Here is a 15,251-nt window from a genome sequence, read left to right on the forward strand (position 1 = left end):
CCCCTTCCTTTCCCTTACCTCCTCAGCCGGTGCCAAATGACAAGAGTTTCTCGTCATTCTATGTGTTCGTTGAAAGACAGGGAAGAGGGGCTGGAACTCTAAGTGCTTCATAAATTACAGGGTTAAAGATTTTATAACATTTTATTTGAACACTTCTGACAGTTTAAGGCTGCATGCCTTATGCGTCAAAATTCTTTGTACGCTCTCAAGATGAGTGCAAAGACGAGAACTGTCATCTGTTCAAGTAAATCAAAATGAGATCAAGTCTGTGAATTCTACAGTGTATTTAGCTGTCAAGGTCGCTGGTCTCCTTCAAAGCTCACAGATTTTGCTTCAAGTGTTCTATTGCTGGGAGTTTCCGAAGTTATTTGAAGGGCGCAAAACCGAAAAATATAACATGATAAACTTCCCAATATGATTTTTATTCGTAGCAAGTTTGTCTCTACTTAAACATGTTTCAATGCAGTAGTGATGTTCTCAGATTTTTTACTTATATTGTAGTTATATAGTTTTATACTGTTGTGTTAACTTCATGTGTCCTCTAGTAGCTTTCACGTTACTCCATGTATGGAGTATGTAACAATCTGAGGATGATCAGATATTGGACGAAACCTGTCATCGTTTTTTTAATAAAATATTTTAAGCGGTCTAGCCCGTATTACTACATTTTTTTATAATATTGGGTTCTATTTCTTAAAAAAAAAATCTTCGAACCTGGTCCTTTCTTCGAAGCTTAGTCAACAGCCCAGGAGCCCTGGATTCGACGAGAACATCCTTAGGTTTGTCGACATAAACGTTTTCTGGGTATGGTACCGCGTCATAATGTATAAAACTACTGCTGTTGGAGAAAAACCAACGTTTCGGCCACGGTTGCAGCGGCTTTCTTCTGGATATACCGGTGCGTTCTTCAAAATGGTTCAAATGGCTCTGAACACTATGGGACTCAACTTCTGAGGTCATTAGTCCCCTAGAACTTAGAACCAGTTAAACCTAACTAACCTAAGGACATTAAACACATCCATGCCCGAGGCAGGATTCGAACCTGCGACCGTAGCGGTCTCGCGGTTCCAGACTGCAGCGCCAGAATCGCACGGCCACTTCGGCCGGCTGTGCGTTCTTCCTTAAGTGACCAATGAAACGAACTATCTTTTTAAATTATGACGTAGTGGCATACGCAGTGAACAGTAACAACAAAATATAAGGAACACTGCATAGCTAGAACGCACCAGTAGACCCAGAAGAAGGCCGCTGCAATACCGAGGCCGAAACGCTGGTTTTCCTCCAGCAGCAGTAGTTTTACTCATTATGACGCTATTCCACACCCAGAAAACTTTTATGTCGACTGACTCTGACCACGGAAGCCTACGTAATTATATCCTTAGGTTTCTATTATTTTTTCGTGTAACGCATTCATACCCGCCCCTCACCGCAAGGTTGGTAGCTTGTCTTACCACAACAGTACTTTCTAGTATCAAATAGGGTTCCATAAATGAAACCACAACAAATTTATAGTTGAGGTGCTTGACGTAACGAAAAATATTGTTATTTAAATAAAAATCAGGAGTCACAAAATTATAAGTTTTTGGTTATGTAAACTTTTGAAGGACTTCCTCCAAAATAGGGTGGCAGTTCCAATGTTTAGCTCAGTTGCGTTAATCCCTCTAAAACCAGCGAAGTCGAAATACTTATATTCCTCTGCATTTTCGTGGTGTGCTTCTCTCGATAGCTCTGTGTTTTAAATTGACACGTTCACCGTCTACAAACTTTTCCACAAGTAATACCCCCGAATGACATCTCGCTAAAGTCTGTAAACTCAAGTAAAGTGCTTTCGAGGAAAGTAGAAACTGAACCAGTTTGTAATCAATCAGTGTGTGAAGTTGAGACGCTGTAGTTTCCACGGAAGTGCAGAACGAAAATGCACAGACATCGTTGGTTTTCCAGGAGCTGTAACCAGGACAAAACACCAGAACTGTACATAGTGATACAATAGAAACTTGAAGTTTAGTGGGGGGCAAAATTTTTATTTTTATTTATATTGTCAACAGACAGTTTCGGAAACAGCCCATTAAATTCTTTATTTCTAAAAACAACTTTTGATACTTTTACCTTATTTTGTGTGGTAATGACGTGACTATTAGAAAGATGCAGCAGTGTAATTGCTTATTAATAACTAAACTGTATTAATGGCAAACTGTTTCGCCATTTATTGTCATTGTCAAGTAGTCTTGAATGACGTGGCGCCAATACATCGTTAGTGAATTGTTTTCTAACTATCAATGTTTTGATTAAATGGTAAATGATAAGCGGAGAACTGTCAGATTACCGTCAGACCATAATTAACGCATTATTTTCAATATCTTTGCCACCGGCCTTGCCGCAGTGGTAACACCGGTTCCCGTCAGATCACCAAAGTTAAGTGCTGTCGGGCTGGGCTAGCACTTGGATGGGTGACCATCTGCTTTGCCGAGCACTGTTGGCAAACGGGGTACACTCAGCCCTTGTGAGGCAAACTGAGGAGCTACTTGATCGAGAAGTAGCGGCTCCGGGTTCGTAAACTGACGTACGGCCGGGAAAGCGGCGTGCTGACTACATGCTCCTCCGTATCCGCTTCCAGTGATGCCTGTGGGCTGAGGATGACACGGCGGCCGGTCGGTACCGTTGGTCCTCCACGGCCTGTTCGGGTGGAGTTTAGTTAGTTTTCTATTTCCAATATGTTTACGTCATTTACCATGTAATCAAAACATTGACGGTTATAAGACAGTTCACTAACGACGTAGTGTAGACGACTTGACAACGGCCGAAACAGTGTGTCGTTGATAGAGGTTAACTACTATGGGCAGCTATTCTGATGCATTTTTCTAATAATGATGTCATTAGCTGACATACAGGGTGCGTCAAAAAATGTATACACACTTTGAACTGTCACAGACAATTTATTTCCCGTTCTACAAGGTTAAATATCTGTGAGAAAGTAATGTTATGTTTCTTCAACAGGTGCCAGCAGTGGAAAGGAAGTAACTGCAACAAGGCGGACGTGCGTTTGAGCTTTGAAGCGCGGAAGCAGATAATTAAGTGGTACTGGAAGTTTGAGAATGTAGCTGCGGTTCGAAGATAGTGGAGAAGTGAGTAAGGTACAGAACCACCTTCAAGGTTAACAATTACACGTCTACGAGACAAATTCGAAATTCGTGGAACAGTGATGTGCATAAAGGCCGAGCAGGGCGACCTCGTATAGCTACAAGTAATGATACCAAGACTGCGGTCTTGGAACTGTTTCAGCGTTCGCCTCAAAAATCTTCAAGGCAAGCTGCATGTGAGAGTAATGTAAGTGCTAGTAGTGTGCTACTCATTCTGAAGAAAGGCAAGCTTCGTGTGTACATTCCATGGGTAGTGCAACAGCTAAGTGACGACGATCCAGATCGAAGGTTAGAATTTTGTGAATGGGTTCAGGAGATGGTGAGACGTGAACCGGGATTTATGGGTAGCATAATTTGGTCGGATGAAGCCAAATTCAAACTCAATGGAACTGTCAATAGGCACAATTGTGTGTACTGGGCTGAAGATAATCCTCACATTATAGCTGAAAAGGCTGTGACTTTATCTGGTGTAAATGTGTGGTGTGGTTTGTCTGCAAGAGGACTCATTAGGCCTTTCCGCTTTAAAGGTACTGTTACTGGATAAACGTACCTAACAATGCTTGCTGACTCCATATTCCCTGCCATTCGTGCATTATACGGTAATGATAAGTTTTATTTCCGATAAGATGGCGCCCAGCCGCACTACCGTAGGGATGTACGATCATACCTGGATCACAATGTGCCAGGTCAGTGGATAGCACGCAGGGGACCAATGGAGTTTCCTGCACGCACTCCAGACCTCACGCCGCTGGATTTCTTCTTATGGAGCACAATAAGAGATGAGGTGTACAAGCGTAAATCACGTAACTTGGACACACTTTGGAATGCGATTCAGGCAGTGTGCGCAGAAATCTCATTGGACACTTTGGTACGATGTACGGAATGAGCGGTAACTCGTACTCAGAAATGTATTCACCGAGCGAGGTGGCGCAGTGGCTAGCACACTGGACTCGCATTTGGGAGGACGAAGGTTCAACCCCGCGTCTGGCCATCCTGATTTAGGTTTTCCGTGATTTCCCTAAATCGCTCCAGGCAGATGCCGGGATGGTTCCTTTGAAGGGGCACGGCCGGCTTCCTTCCCTGTCCTTCCATAATCCGATGAGACTGATGACCTCGCTGTCTGGTCTCCTCCCCCAAACAATGCAAAAAAATCAGAAATGTATTGATGCTGAACGCCACGTTTGGACATTAACCACATTTGCAAAGTACATTTATTTTTCCAATTGGACTTTAAGATTTGCGTTTCCAGAAATTTAACATTGTAGAACGGGAAATAAATTTTCTATGACGCTTCAAAGTGTGTGTTCATTTTGTGACGCACCCTGTATATTACGGTGTTGACTGCGAAGAATGAAAAAAGTTATTTTGTTTTTTGCACAGTACGATTTTCGACACTGCAGTTGTTTTTGTGTTGCACCCTTTGTTGTGTACGTAGTTCCGCGTGATCAGCGCGTACACAACTTTCCCACTAGAGCGCGCCCCGCTAAGCACAACAGCGCAGGTGCAGCGCTCGTCCGTCTCCGCACTACGAGATGGCGCTGCCTTAGAGATGGACCACATTCTGTTTCCTCCGATCCGTGTGTTAATATGTAACGCAGCCAATGAGATTGCTGCTAACGTAGAACCTTTTCTCCTTGCGGATCACACTCATGCAGCGATAGATGAACGCGCGAGGTATTATAACGAGTGTACAGACCTCCGATTATCCAGTCTGCATTGGTCTGCACAAATCTGTAATAGTCTGCATTTGTCTGTACCAGTATATAGTCAAGTTTCAGTCTGCGCCTAATAAGATTACCATATTCCTGTACATAGCCATGAAGATAAATGAATAGACACTTTGTCAAGTGTCAGAGATATGTGAGAATAAGATTAACGTACCAAGACCAAAGGAACTTCAGATTGTCAATTGTAAACAGCATCCAGAATCAAGTTAAGTAAGGTTTCTGATTTTTATTATTTTAATAAATGTGTGTGAAAATTAATCAAGTTCTGTTTAAAGTTGGTCACCGTGAATCTGCTACTCTAAATGTGCAAGTGACCTTTCTATCGTCTGACCTAACGGCAGAAGATAAACACGCTACGATAAGACCACGAGACATATTGCTGACACTCGCCTACTTCGTTAGAGCGACAAGTCAAATAATCTGATGGTGTGTGTACCGAAGGTCTTACAGTTCGCACACCACACCCTTCATTTTATTAGTTGGTAGCTTTATTTACATAATGACGCTGTCACTGACAGGGAACAGAAAGTCACTCAAAAAACGGGAAAGGGCACTCGTAAAGTTTGAGTTTGGAACAGATAGAAAAACACTGGCAAACACGCAGAGCCTGTGGAGAGAGGCGCAGTCGCGCAGCCGTCGCGCGCGCACAGGTAGTGGAGGTGGGCCGCGTCACGAGGCGTGGGTGGTGACGGGCGCCCCGGGCAGCGCCGGCCGCTGCAGGCTGAGCAGCGACAGCGCCCTCTCCTCCCACAGGCGGCGCTGGGCGCGCACGCGCTCCGTGTTGTCGGCGACGGCGGCGTCGGGCCGGCCGTACGCGGGCGGGTTGGCCGCCGGGTCGTAGCCCAGCACGGCCAGCATGGGCGCCACCGCCGCCATGTCGCGCACCACGTCCTCCGGGATCTGGCCCACCCACTTGCTCAGCGCCTCCGCGTTCACCGGCTTCATCACCTGGTCCGACGACCGCTCCACCCTGCGCCACGGTACGTAGTTAGAGATGCACTCCACCAAAAACACAGTTCGGTAGTTTTGTACATAACATAAATGACGTAGTAAATGATAGAGTTATCGATATTATTGGCAGAATAAGCGGGGAAAGAAAGATAAAAAAATGTGTAAGAAAGAAAATGGGAGCCCACGACTCATATAGAGGGTGTTACGAACACACACAAAGAAAGAAAATATGTTATGTGGACAAGTGTCCAGAAACGCTTACTTTCCATGTCAGAGCTCATTTTACTACTTCTCTTCAAATCACATTAATCATGGAATGGAAACACACAGCAACAGAACGTACCAGCGTGACTTCAAACACTTTGTTACAGGAAATGTTCAGAATGTCCTCCGTTAGCATCCACCCTCAGTCGCATGGAATCCCTGATGCGCTGATGCAGCCCTGGAGAATGGCGTATTGTATCACAGCCGTCCACAATACGAGCACGAAGAGTTTCTACATTTGGTACCGGGGTTGCGTAGACAAGAGCTTTCAAATGCCCCCATAAATGAAAGTCAAGAGGGTTGCGGTCAGGAGAGCGTGGAGGCCATGGAATTGGTCCGCCTCTACCAGTCCATCGGTCACCGAATCTGTTGTTGAGAAGCGAACAAACACTTCGACTGAAATGTGCAGGAGCTGCATCGTGCATGAACCACATGTTGTGTCGTACTTGTAAAGACACATTTTCTAGCAGCACAGGTAGAGTATCCCATATGAAATCATGATAACGTGGTCCATTGAGCGTAGGTGGAAGAACATGGGGCCCAATCGAGACATCACCAACAATGCCTGCCCAAACGTTCACAGAAAATCTGTGTTGATGACATGATTGCACAATTGCGTGCGGATTCTCGTCAGCCCACACATGTTGATTGTGAAAATTTACAATTTGATCACGTTGGAATGAAGAGAACATTTGCACTGAAATGAGGATTGACACATTGTTGGATGAACCATTCGCAGAAGTGTACCCGTGGAGGCCAACCAGCTGCTGATAGTGCCTGCACACGCTGTACATGGTACAGAAACAACTGGTTCTCCCGTAGCACTCTCCATACAGTGACGTGGTCAACGTTACCTTGTAGAGCAGCAACTTCTCTGACGCTGACATTAGGGTTATCGTCAACTGCACGAAGAATTGCCTCGTCAATTGCAAGTGTCCTCGTCATTCTAGGTCTTGCCCAGTGGCGAGTCATAGGCTGGAATGTTCCGTGCTCCCTAAGACGCCGATCAATTGCTTCGAACATCTTCCTGTGGGGACACCTTCGTTCTGGAAATCTGTCTCGATGCAAACGTACCGCGCCACAGCTATTGCCCCATGCTAATCCATACATCAAAGGCCAACTCCGCATTTGTAAACATTGCACTGACTGCAAAATCACGTTCGTACTGACGTGCTTGATGCTAGTACTGTAGAGCAATGAGTCGCATGTCAACACAAGCACGAAGTCAACATTACCTTCCTTCAATTGGGCCAACTGGCGGTGAATCGAGGAAGTACAGTACATACTGACGAAACTAAAATGAGCTCTAACATGGAAATTAAGCGTTTCCAGACACATGTCCACATAACATCTTTTCTTTATTTGTGTGTGAGGAATGTTTCCTGAAAGTTTGGCTGTACCTTTTTGTAACACCCTGTAGAATAAAAAACAGGCGACAAAATTGGAGACCAAGGCTAGCATGGCGAAAAAATCGTGGAACTTAAAACATGGAAACAAAGGGATGATGATGTTGATAAAATACATATGAAGCAGACAGGTAATATAACAGACAGACAATTAAAAAACACGCGACAGTCTGGTTTCTGTTCGCAAAAGACATAAAATTCACACCCAGCGACAGTGTGGTTTCTGTTCACAACATGGGGAAAGACGAAACAACACTGAAAAATCACTGGAACACTGCACGAAAATATGACATACCACAGCCGGGAGCAGGTGGGGGGAAACTGGACAGAGGTTGGGAAAATAAAAAAGGGGGGAAAGTGAGGAAAAGCGAAGGGGGGGGGGGGGGAGGGGGGAAAGGACCCAATGGAGGATGAGGGCCCATAAGAGGTGTGGGGGGTGCTGGGCAGACACGACAGGGAGTGGGGGAGGCAGAGGATGGGAAGGGAGGTAGGGAGAGGTTAGGTGGGGAGAAACACAGGATGGAAGGGGGAGAAAAGGAGCCCAGGAGGACGGAGGAAAGTAGGAGGGATGAGGATCAGAGTTGATAGGAGGGATAAATGGACAGATGGCATCATCTGGGAGGGGGAGTTGATGGAAGCATCCTTGGGAAAGGAGATGAAGGGTGTAGAGACGGAGGGTAGGGGGGACACAACAGTGAAGGCGTGGCAGGGAGCGGGGACGGGAGAGGAGAGGAGCAACCAGGGGGTGAGGGGGATCAAGGCGGCGGGAGTGTAGAGTTTGCGAGTATGTTCGAGGAATAGGAGCAGATGGGGGAAAGGAAAGAGGTCATAGAGGAATTGCGGGGGTGGATGTATCTTTGTCTTTCAGTTTCTTTGGTTGTTTATTTTGCACTTACACTAAAGAGCCAAAGAAACTGGTATAGGCATGCGTTTTCAAATACAGTGATATGTAAGCAGACTAAATACGGAGCTGCGGTCGGCAACACCTATACAGAGTGGTCTATTGACACTGACTGGGCCAAATATCTCACGAAATAAGCATCAAACGAAAAAACTACAAAGAACGAAACTCGTCTAGCTTGAAGGGGGAAATCAGATGGCGAAATGGTTGGCCCGCTAGATGGCGCTGCCATTGATCAAACGGGTATCAACTGCATTTTTTAAAATAGGAACCACCATTTTTATTACATATTCCTGTAGTACATAAAGAAATATGAATGTTTTAGTTGGACCACTTTTTTCCCTTTGTGATAGATGGCGCTGTAATGGTCACAAACGCATAAATACGTGGTATCACGTAACATTACGCCAGTGCGGACGGCATTTGCTTTGTGATACATTACCCGTGTTAAAATGGACCGTTTACCAATTGCTGAAAAGGTCGATATCGTGTTTATGTATGGCTATTGTGATCAAAATACCCAACGGGCGTATGCTATGTACGCTGCTCGGTATCCTGGACAACATCATCCAAGTGTCCGGACCGTTTGCCGGATAGTTACGTTATTTAAGCAAACAGGAAGTGTTCAGCCACATGTGAAACGTCAACCACGACCTGCAACAAATGATGATGCCCAAGTAGGTGTTTTAGCTACTGTCGCGGCTAATCCGCACATCTGTAGCAGACAAATTCCTCGAGAATCGGAAATCTGAAAAACATCGGTCTTGAGAATGCTACATCGACATCCATTGCATCTGCAACATATTTCTATGTACCAGGAATTACATGGCGACGACTTTGAACGTCGTGTACAATTCTGCCACTGGGCACAAGAGAAATTACGGCACGATGACACATTTTTTCCAACCGTTCTATTTAGCGATGAAGCGCCATTCACCAACAGCGGTAACGTAAACCGGTCTAATATGCACTATTGGGCAACGGAAAATCCACGATGGCTGCGTCAAGTGGAACACCAGCGACCTTGGCGGTTTAATGTATGGTGTGGCATTGTGGGAGGGAGGATAATTGGCTCCCATTTTATCGATGGCAATCTAAATGGTCCAATGTATGCTGATTTCCTACGTAATGTTCTACCGATGTTACTACAAGATGTTTCACTGCATGACAGAATGGCGATATACTTCCAACATGATGAATGTCCGGCACATAGCTCGTGTGCGGTTGAAGCGGTATTGAATAGCATATTTGATGACAGGTGGATTGGTCGTCGAAGCACCATACCATGGCCCGCACGTTCACCGGATCTGACGTCCCTGGATTTCTTTCTGTGAGGAAAGTTGAAGGATGTTTGCCATCGTGATCCACCGACAACGCCTGACAACATGCGTCAGCGCATTGTCGATGCATGTGCGAACATTACGGAAGGCGAACTACTCGCTGTTGAGAGGAATGTCGTTACACGTATTGCCAAACGCATTGAGGTTGACGGACATCATTTTGAGCATTTATTGCATTAATATGGTACTTACAGGTAATCACGCTCTAACAGCATGCTTTCTCAGAAATGATAAGTTGGCAAAGGTACATGTATCACATTGGAACAAACCGAAATAAAATGTTCAAACGTACCTACGTTCTGTATTTTAATTTAAAAAACCTACCTGTTACCAACTGTTCGTCTAAAATTGTGATCCGTATGTTTGTGACTATTACAGCGTCATCTATCACAAAGCGAAAAAAGTGGTCCAACTAAAACATTCATATTTATTTACGTACTACACGAATATGTAATAAAATGGGGGTTCCTATTTTTTAAAAAAACGCAGTTGATAACCGTTTGACCTATGGCAGCGCCATCTAGCCGGCCAACCACAACGCCATCTGCTTTCCCTCTTCAAGCTAGACAAGTTTCGTTGTGTGTAGTTTTTTCGTTTGACGTTTATTTCGTGAGATATTTGGCCCAGCCACGATCAATGGACGACCCTGTATATGACAACTAATGTCTGGCGCAATTGTTGGATCTGTTACTGCTGCTACAATGGCAGGTTGTCAAGATTTAATTGAGTTTGAACCTGGCGTTATAGCCGGCGCACGAGCGATGGGACACGGCATCTCCGAGGTAGCGATGAAGCGGGGATTTTCCCTTACGACCATTTCACGAGTGTACAGTGAATATAAGGAATCCGGTAAAACATCAAATCTCTGATATCGCTGCGTCCGGAAAAAGATCCTGCAACAACGGGACCAACGGCGACTGAAGAAAATGCTTCAGTGTGACAGAAGTGCAACCCTTCCGGAAATTGCTGCAGATTTCAATGCTGCGCCATCAACAACTGTCAGCGTGCGAACCATTTAACGAAACATCATCGATATGGGCTTTCGGAGCCGAAGGCCCACTGCTGTACCCTTCATGGCTGCAGGACACAATGCATTCCTACTCGCCTGCGTCCTTCAACGCCGACACTGGACTGTTGATGACTGGAAACATTATGCCTGGTCGGACGAGTCTCGTTTCAAATTGTATCAAGCAGATGGACGTGTACGGTTGTGAAGACAACCTCATCAACCCATTGACCCGGAATGTCATCAGGGTACTGTTCAAGCTGCTGGAGGCTCTGTAATGGTGTGGGGCGTATGCAGTTGGGTGGGACTCCTGATACGTACGTAAGTATCCTATCTGATCATCTGTATCCATTCATGTCCTTTGTGGATTCCAATAGACTTGGGCAATTCCAGCAGGACAATGCGACCCCGCACACGCCCAGAATTGCTACAGAAAGGCTCCAGGAACACTCTTCTGAGTTTAACCGTTTCCGCTGCCTACCGAACTCCTCAGACATGAACATTGTTGAGCGTATATCGGTTGCCTTGCAACGTGGTGTTCAGAAGAGATCTCCATACCTTCGTACTCTTATGGATTTCTGGACAGTTCTGCGGGATTAGTGGCCTCGGTTCCCTCCGGCACTACTTCAGATATTAATCGAGTCCATGCCATTTGGTGCTGCGGCACTTCTGCGTGCTCGCGGCGGCCCTACACGATATTATGTGTATTTGGTTCTTCAGTGTAATTAGGACCGCACATCATTCAGTGTTAGTCCATTGTGTATTTCATATCACAGAATACAAATTGCATTTTACACTGACGTGACGAAAATGATGGGATACCTCCTAATATCGAGTCGGACATCCTTTTTCCCGGCACAGGGCAGCAGCTTGACGTGCCATAGTCTCAACAGGTCGTTCGAAGTCTCTTACAGAAATACTGAGCCCTGCTTCCTCTACAGCCGTCCACAATATGAAAGTGTTGCAAGTATACAATTTTATACACGAACTTACCTCTCGATCATGTCCAATAAATGTTCCATGGGACTCGTGTTGCGTGATCTGGGTGGCCAAATAATTAGCTCGAACTGTCCAGAACGTTCGCGAACAGTTGTGGTCCAGTGAGACGGTGCGTTCCTATTTGGGAACTTGAGGCCTTTGAAAGGCTGCAAATGGTCTTCAAGTAGCTGTCCAGTCAATGTTCAGTTCAGTGAGACCAGAGGACCCAGTTCATTACATTTAAGCACAGCCCACACCATTGTGGAGCCACCACCAGCATGCACAGTGCCTCGTTGACAACTTAGGTCCATGATTTCGTGCGGCATGTGCCACAATCGAACCCTATCGTCAGCTCTTACCAACTGAAACCGGGACTCATCTGACCAGACCATGGCTTTACAGTCGCCTAGGGTCCAACCGATGTAATATCGAGTCAAGGAGAGGTGCTGTCGTGCTGTCTAAAGTATTGCTGTTGTTAATTTTAACTGTACCCTGCACCACACAGGCCGTCTGCTGCCATGGCCCATTAATGCCAAATTTCGGCACTCTGTCCTAACGGATACGTGCGTCGTGCGTCCCACATAAGTTTCTGCGGTTATTTCCCTCACCGTTCGTTGTCAATTAGCGCTGACAACTCTACGCAAACGCCGCTGTTCTAGGTCGTTAAGTGAAGGCTGTCGGCCAATGCGTTGTTCGTGATGAGACGCAATGCCTGAAATTTGGTATTCTCGGCACACTCTTGACACTGTGGGTTTCAGAATATTGAACTCCCAAAAGATTCCCGAAATGGAATGTCCTATGCATCTATAGCTAGAAGTATCATAGTCTATTAATTTCTGTCGTACAGCTGTAACAACATCAGAAATCTTTTCAGAAGAATGACGTAAGTACAAATGACGGCTCACCAATGCACTGCCCTAGTGTGCGGGACAGTACCTATGACGTCCTATGGCCCGATTATTAGAACTATAAATTATTAAACATTTTTCCACGATATTAAGCAATTATTTTTGTCGTATGTAAAAGAAACTTTACTGAAAGTGAAGGAATAATGAATTTATAAAGAAAAGCTATTGTCTGTAACATATTATTACTATCTTTGTACTTTTTGGTATCGGCGTGAAACAAAAAGCGCCGTACTCTCCCTTGCTTTGTCTTGTTCTGATAGGACGCCATTGTACGCAATTTACATACTAAGGTGTGTACATGTTTTATTATTTTAGGAGTGAGCTCCTATATATGTCTAAAGTATTGATGTTGTTAATTATAACTGTAGCCTGCACCAGATATCCTGTTTGCTTGTCCTATCATTTTTAAAAGAATTTCAGACGCCGCGCCGGCAGCAAGCTGAACATCGTTGTAGGGCGACAATTGGCCGCCATTAAGCGGCAATTGCAGATTATCGTAATTATTGTCCCGTTCTTTCCACAGGCGACGCTGGGGATCGGTGATATTAGTTCTTTCATTTATGATGTATAGGAAACTGATATTTTCAAAGTACTTAACGATTTGTGCAGAAGATTTAGGTTACCTGTATATGGGCACAGTAAAATATAAGAACGATCCGTACCTCCTCGTATCTTTGCAGTGAATCAAATAAAAAGTAAAAAATATAATTTAAATTGAATCCTGAGATATATGAAAGAGAGCTGCGAAGCTGAAAATAAAGACAAATAAACCAATACCGAATACAGTAATAAGGGTAAGAACTACCGTGCGTACTACCCTGTTATTGCAAAAAAATGGTTCAAATGGCTCTGAGCACTATGGGACTTAACATCTGTGGTCATCAGTCCCCTAGAACTTAGAACTACTTAAACCTAACTAACCTAAGGACACCACACACATCCATGCCCGAGGCAGGATTCGAACCTGCGACCGTAGCAGTTGCGCGGTTCCGGACTGAGCGCCTAGAACCGCGAGACCACCGCGGCCGGCTCCTGTTATTGCACTAAAGTTTGACATGCACTGCTGAACTGATGCCTCATGGTAAGACAGAAATTCACTTCAGTTTAAAATTTTAGAACAGTTACTGATATAAAGATAGCGTAATGTTATTGAGTTTAACTTTCACTTCGCCACAACAAGCAAGGTTAGCACTGAGCATTTATAATAGTGCACGCTTTTAACGTGTGATTATACGTGTATATGTTTATATACTGTGTTTAAGAGTGTGCAGACTTGTAACAGTAGCAAAATCAAATTATGCGCAGAATTATGAATGCGAAAGCAAACACAGATTTTGTTCAGTATGATAACGTGCAGAACATGGGTAGATTTGTTGTGATAATACAACCACTGCCTCAGCAGGGGAGATGCTGGGAGCAACTGGTAGTAGTTGTCAGGCGGAACACCTGACACCAACGAATGTGTTGCATGTAGCGGATGTCACACCGTAAACAGAAAATGTTTTGACAGCAAACAGACCAGTGGAGTGAATGTCTATGTCATGTGTGTGCTCTCCACTGTCCGATCCATTTGCGGCTTTATTACGCAAATTGGAAGAACGTGATAAGGAAAGTGATCGACTACAAGCGGAGAGAGATAGCTAATTGTTGCAAAGAGATGAAAAGTTAAAAAGATAATTAGAAGAACGTGACCGGTTACAAGCTGAGAGGGATGGGCAATTGTTATCACCGTTAGCTGAGCGAGAACAAAAAATGAAAAAAATCCTATCAGCCGGCCGCGGTGGTCTCGCGGTTCTAGGCGCGCAGTCCGGAACCGCGCGACTGCTACGGTCGCAGGTTCGAATCCTGCATGTGTGATGTCCTTAGGTTAGTTAGGTTTAAGTAGTTCTAAGTTCTAGGGGACTGATGACCACAGCTGTTAAGTCCCATAGTGCTCAGAGCCATTTGAACCATTTGAACCTATCAGATTACCTTGGGAAAATTTCCTCAGAGGTAACTCAATAAGAGAACGTGCCTGAACTAGTCAGCAACTTAGCTTTGGAGGTAAAGGTTATACAGACAGCAGAAACGACTTTGAAGGAGGAGTCAGATTCAATCACGACTCGCATGGAGCAACTAGAAGTTTCACAGCGAGAGTGTACTGAAAATATTGTGGCCGTTCAGGCAGACAAAAACGCGAAAGAATTCCAGGAATGGCTGGAATCGAAAGAACAAACAATAGTACAACAGGCAGACGAAAAAGTAAATACTGCGATACAGTGTGTGGCTGGGGGCGTTGAGCTTGCTAACAATCGAGTAACGGAAACGCTGCAAACAGGAGTCGCGCAGCTGAACGATAAGTTAAGCGCAGAGCTGCCACACTGCCAGCACGAAGCGACAGAGCGTATTGCCAACTTAAGAGCGCGAGGCGCTCGGCTGTCAAAACATTAGAGAAAGTATTTCGCCTACTCGTAGAGGAAAGGCTGCTTAAACATAGGTAATTCCAAATTTTTAATAACCAAAAGAAATCGGTTCACCCTGTCATTTTCATTAAATATTTTAGGAATATTTTGTCAAGTATGTGGACAGAAAAGCAAAATGTTCAGTTATTGTATCTCATACACAGGAAGATGCTGGCCTTTGGGCAAATGAGG

The 15,251-nt window shown here is 44.8% G+C and overlaps 1 protein-coding gene across 1 annotated transcript in view; it reads right to left on the bottom strand.

Annotated features, from left to right (window-relative positions):
• Nucleotides 1-5,533: 5,533 nt before the first annotated feature.
• LOC126231427 (protein-tyrosine sulfotransferase-like) overlaps nt 5,534-15,251 on the bottom strand; it is a 336,679-nt gene continuing 326,961 nt past the window's right edge. Inside the window, exon 7 of the mRNA XM_049942412.1 lies at nt 5,534-5,834. Coding sequence (XP_049798369.1) covers nt 5,534-5,834 — 301 coding nt within the window. The remainder of the gene's footprint in view (nt 5,835-15,251) is intronic.

Source organism: Schistocerca nitens, chromosome 1 (genome assembly GCF_023898315.1).
Source record: "Schistocerca nitens isolate TAMUIC-IGC-003100 chromosome 1, iqSchNite1.1, whole genome shotgun sequence".
Classification (NCBI taxonomy): domain Eukaryota; kingdom Metazoa; phylum Arthropoda; class Insecta; order Orthoptera; family Acrididae; genus Schistocerca; species Schistocerca nitens.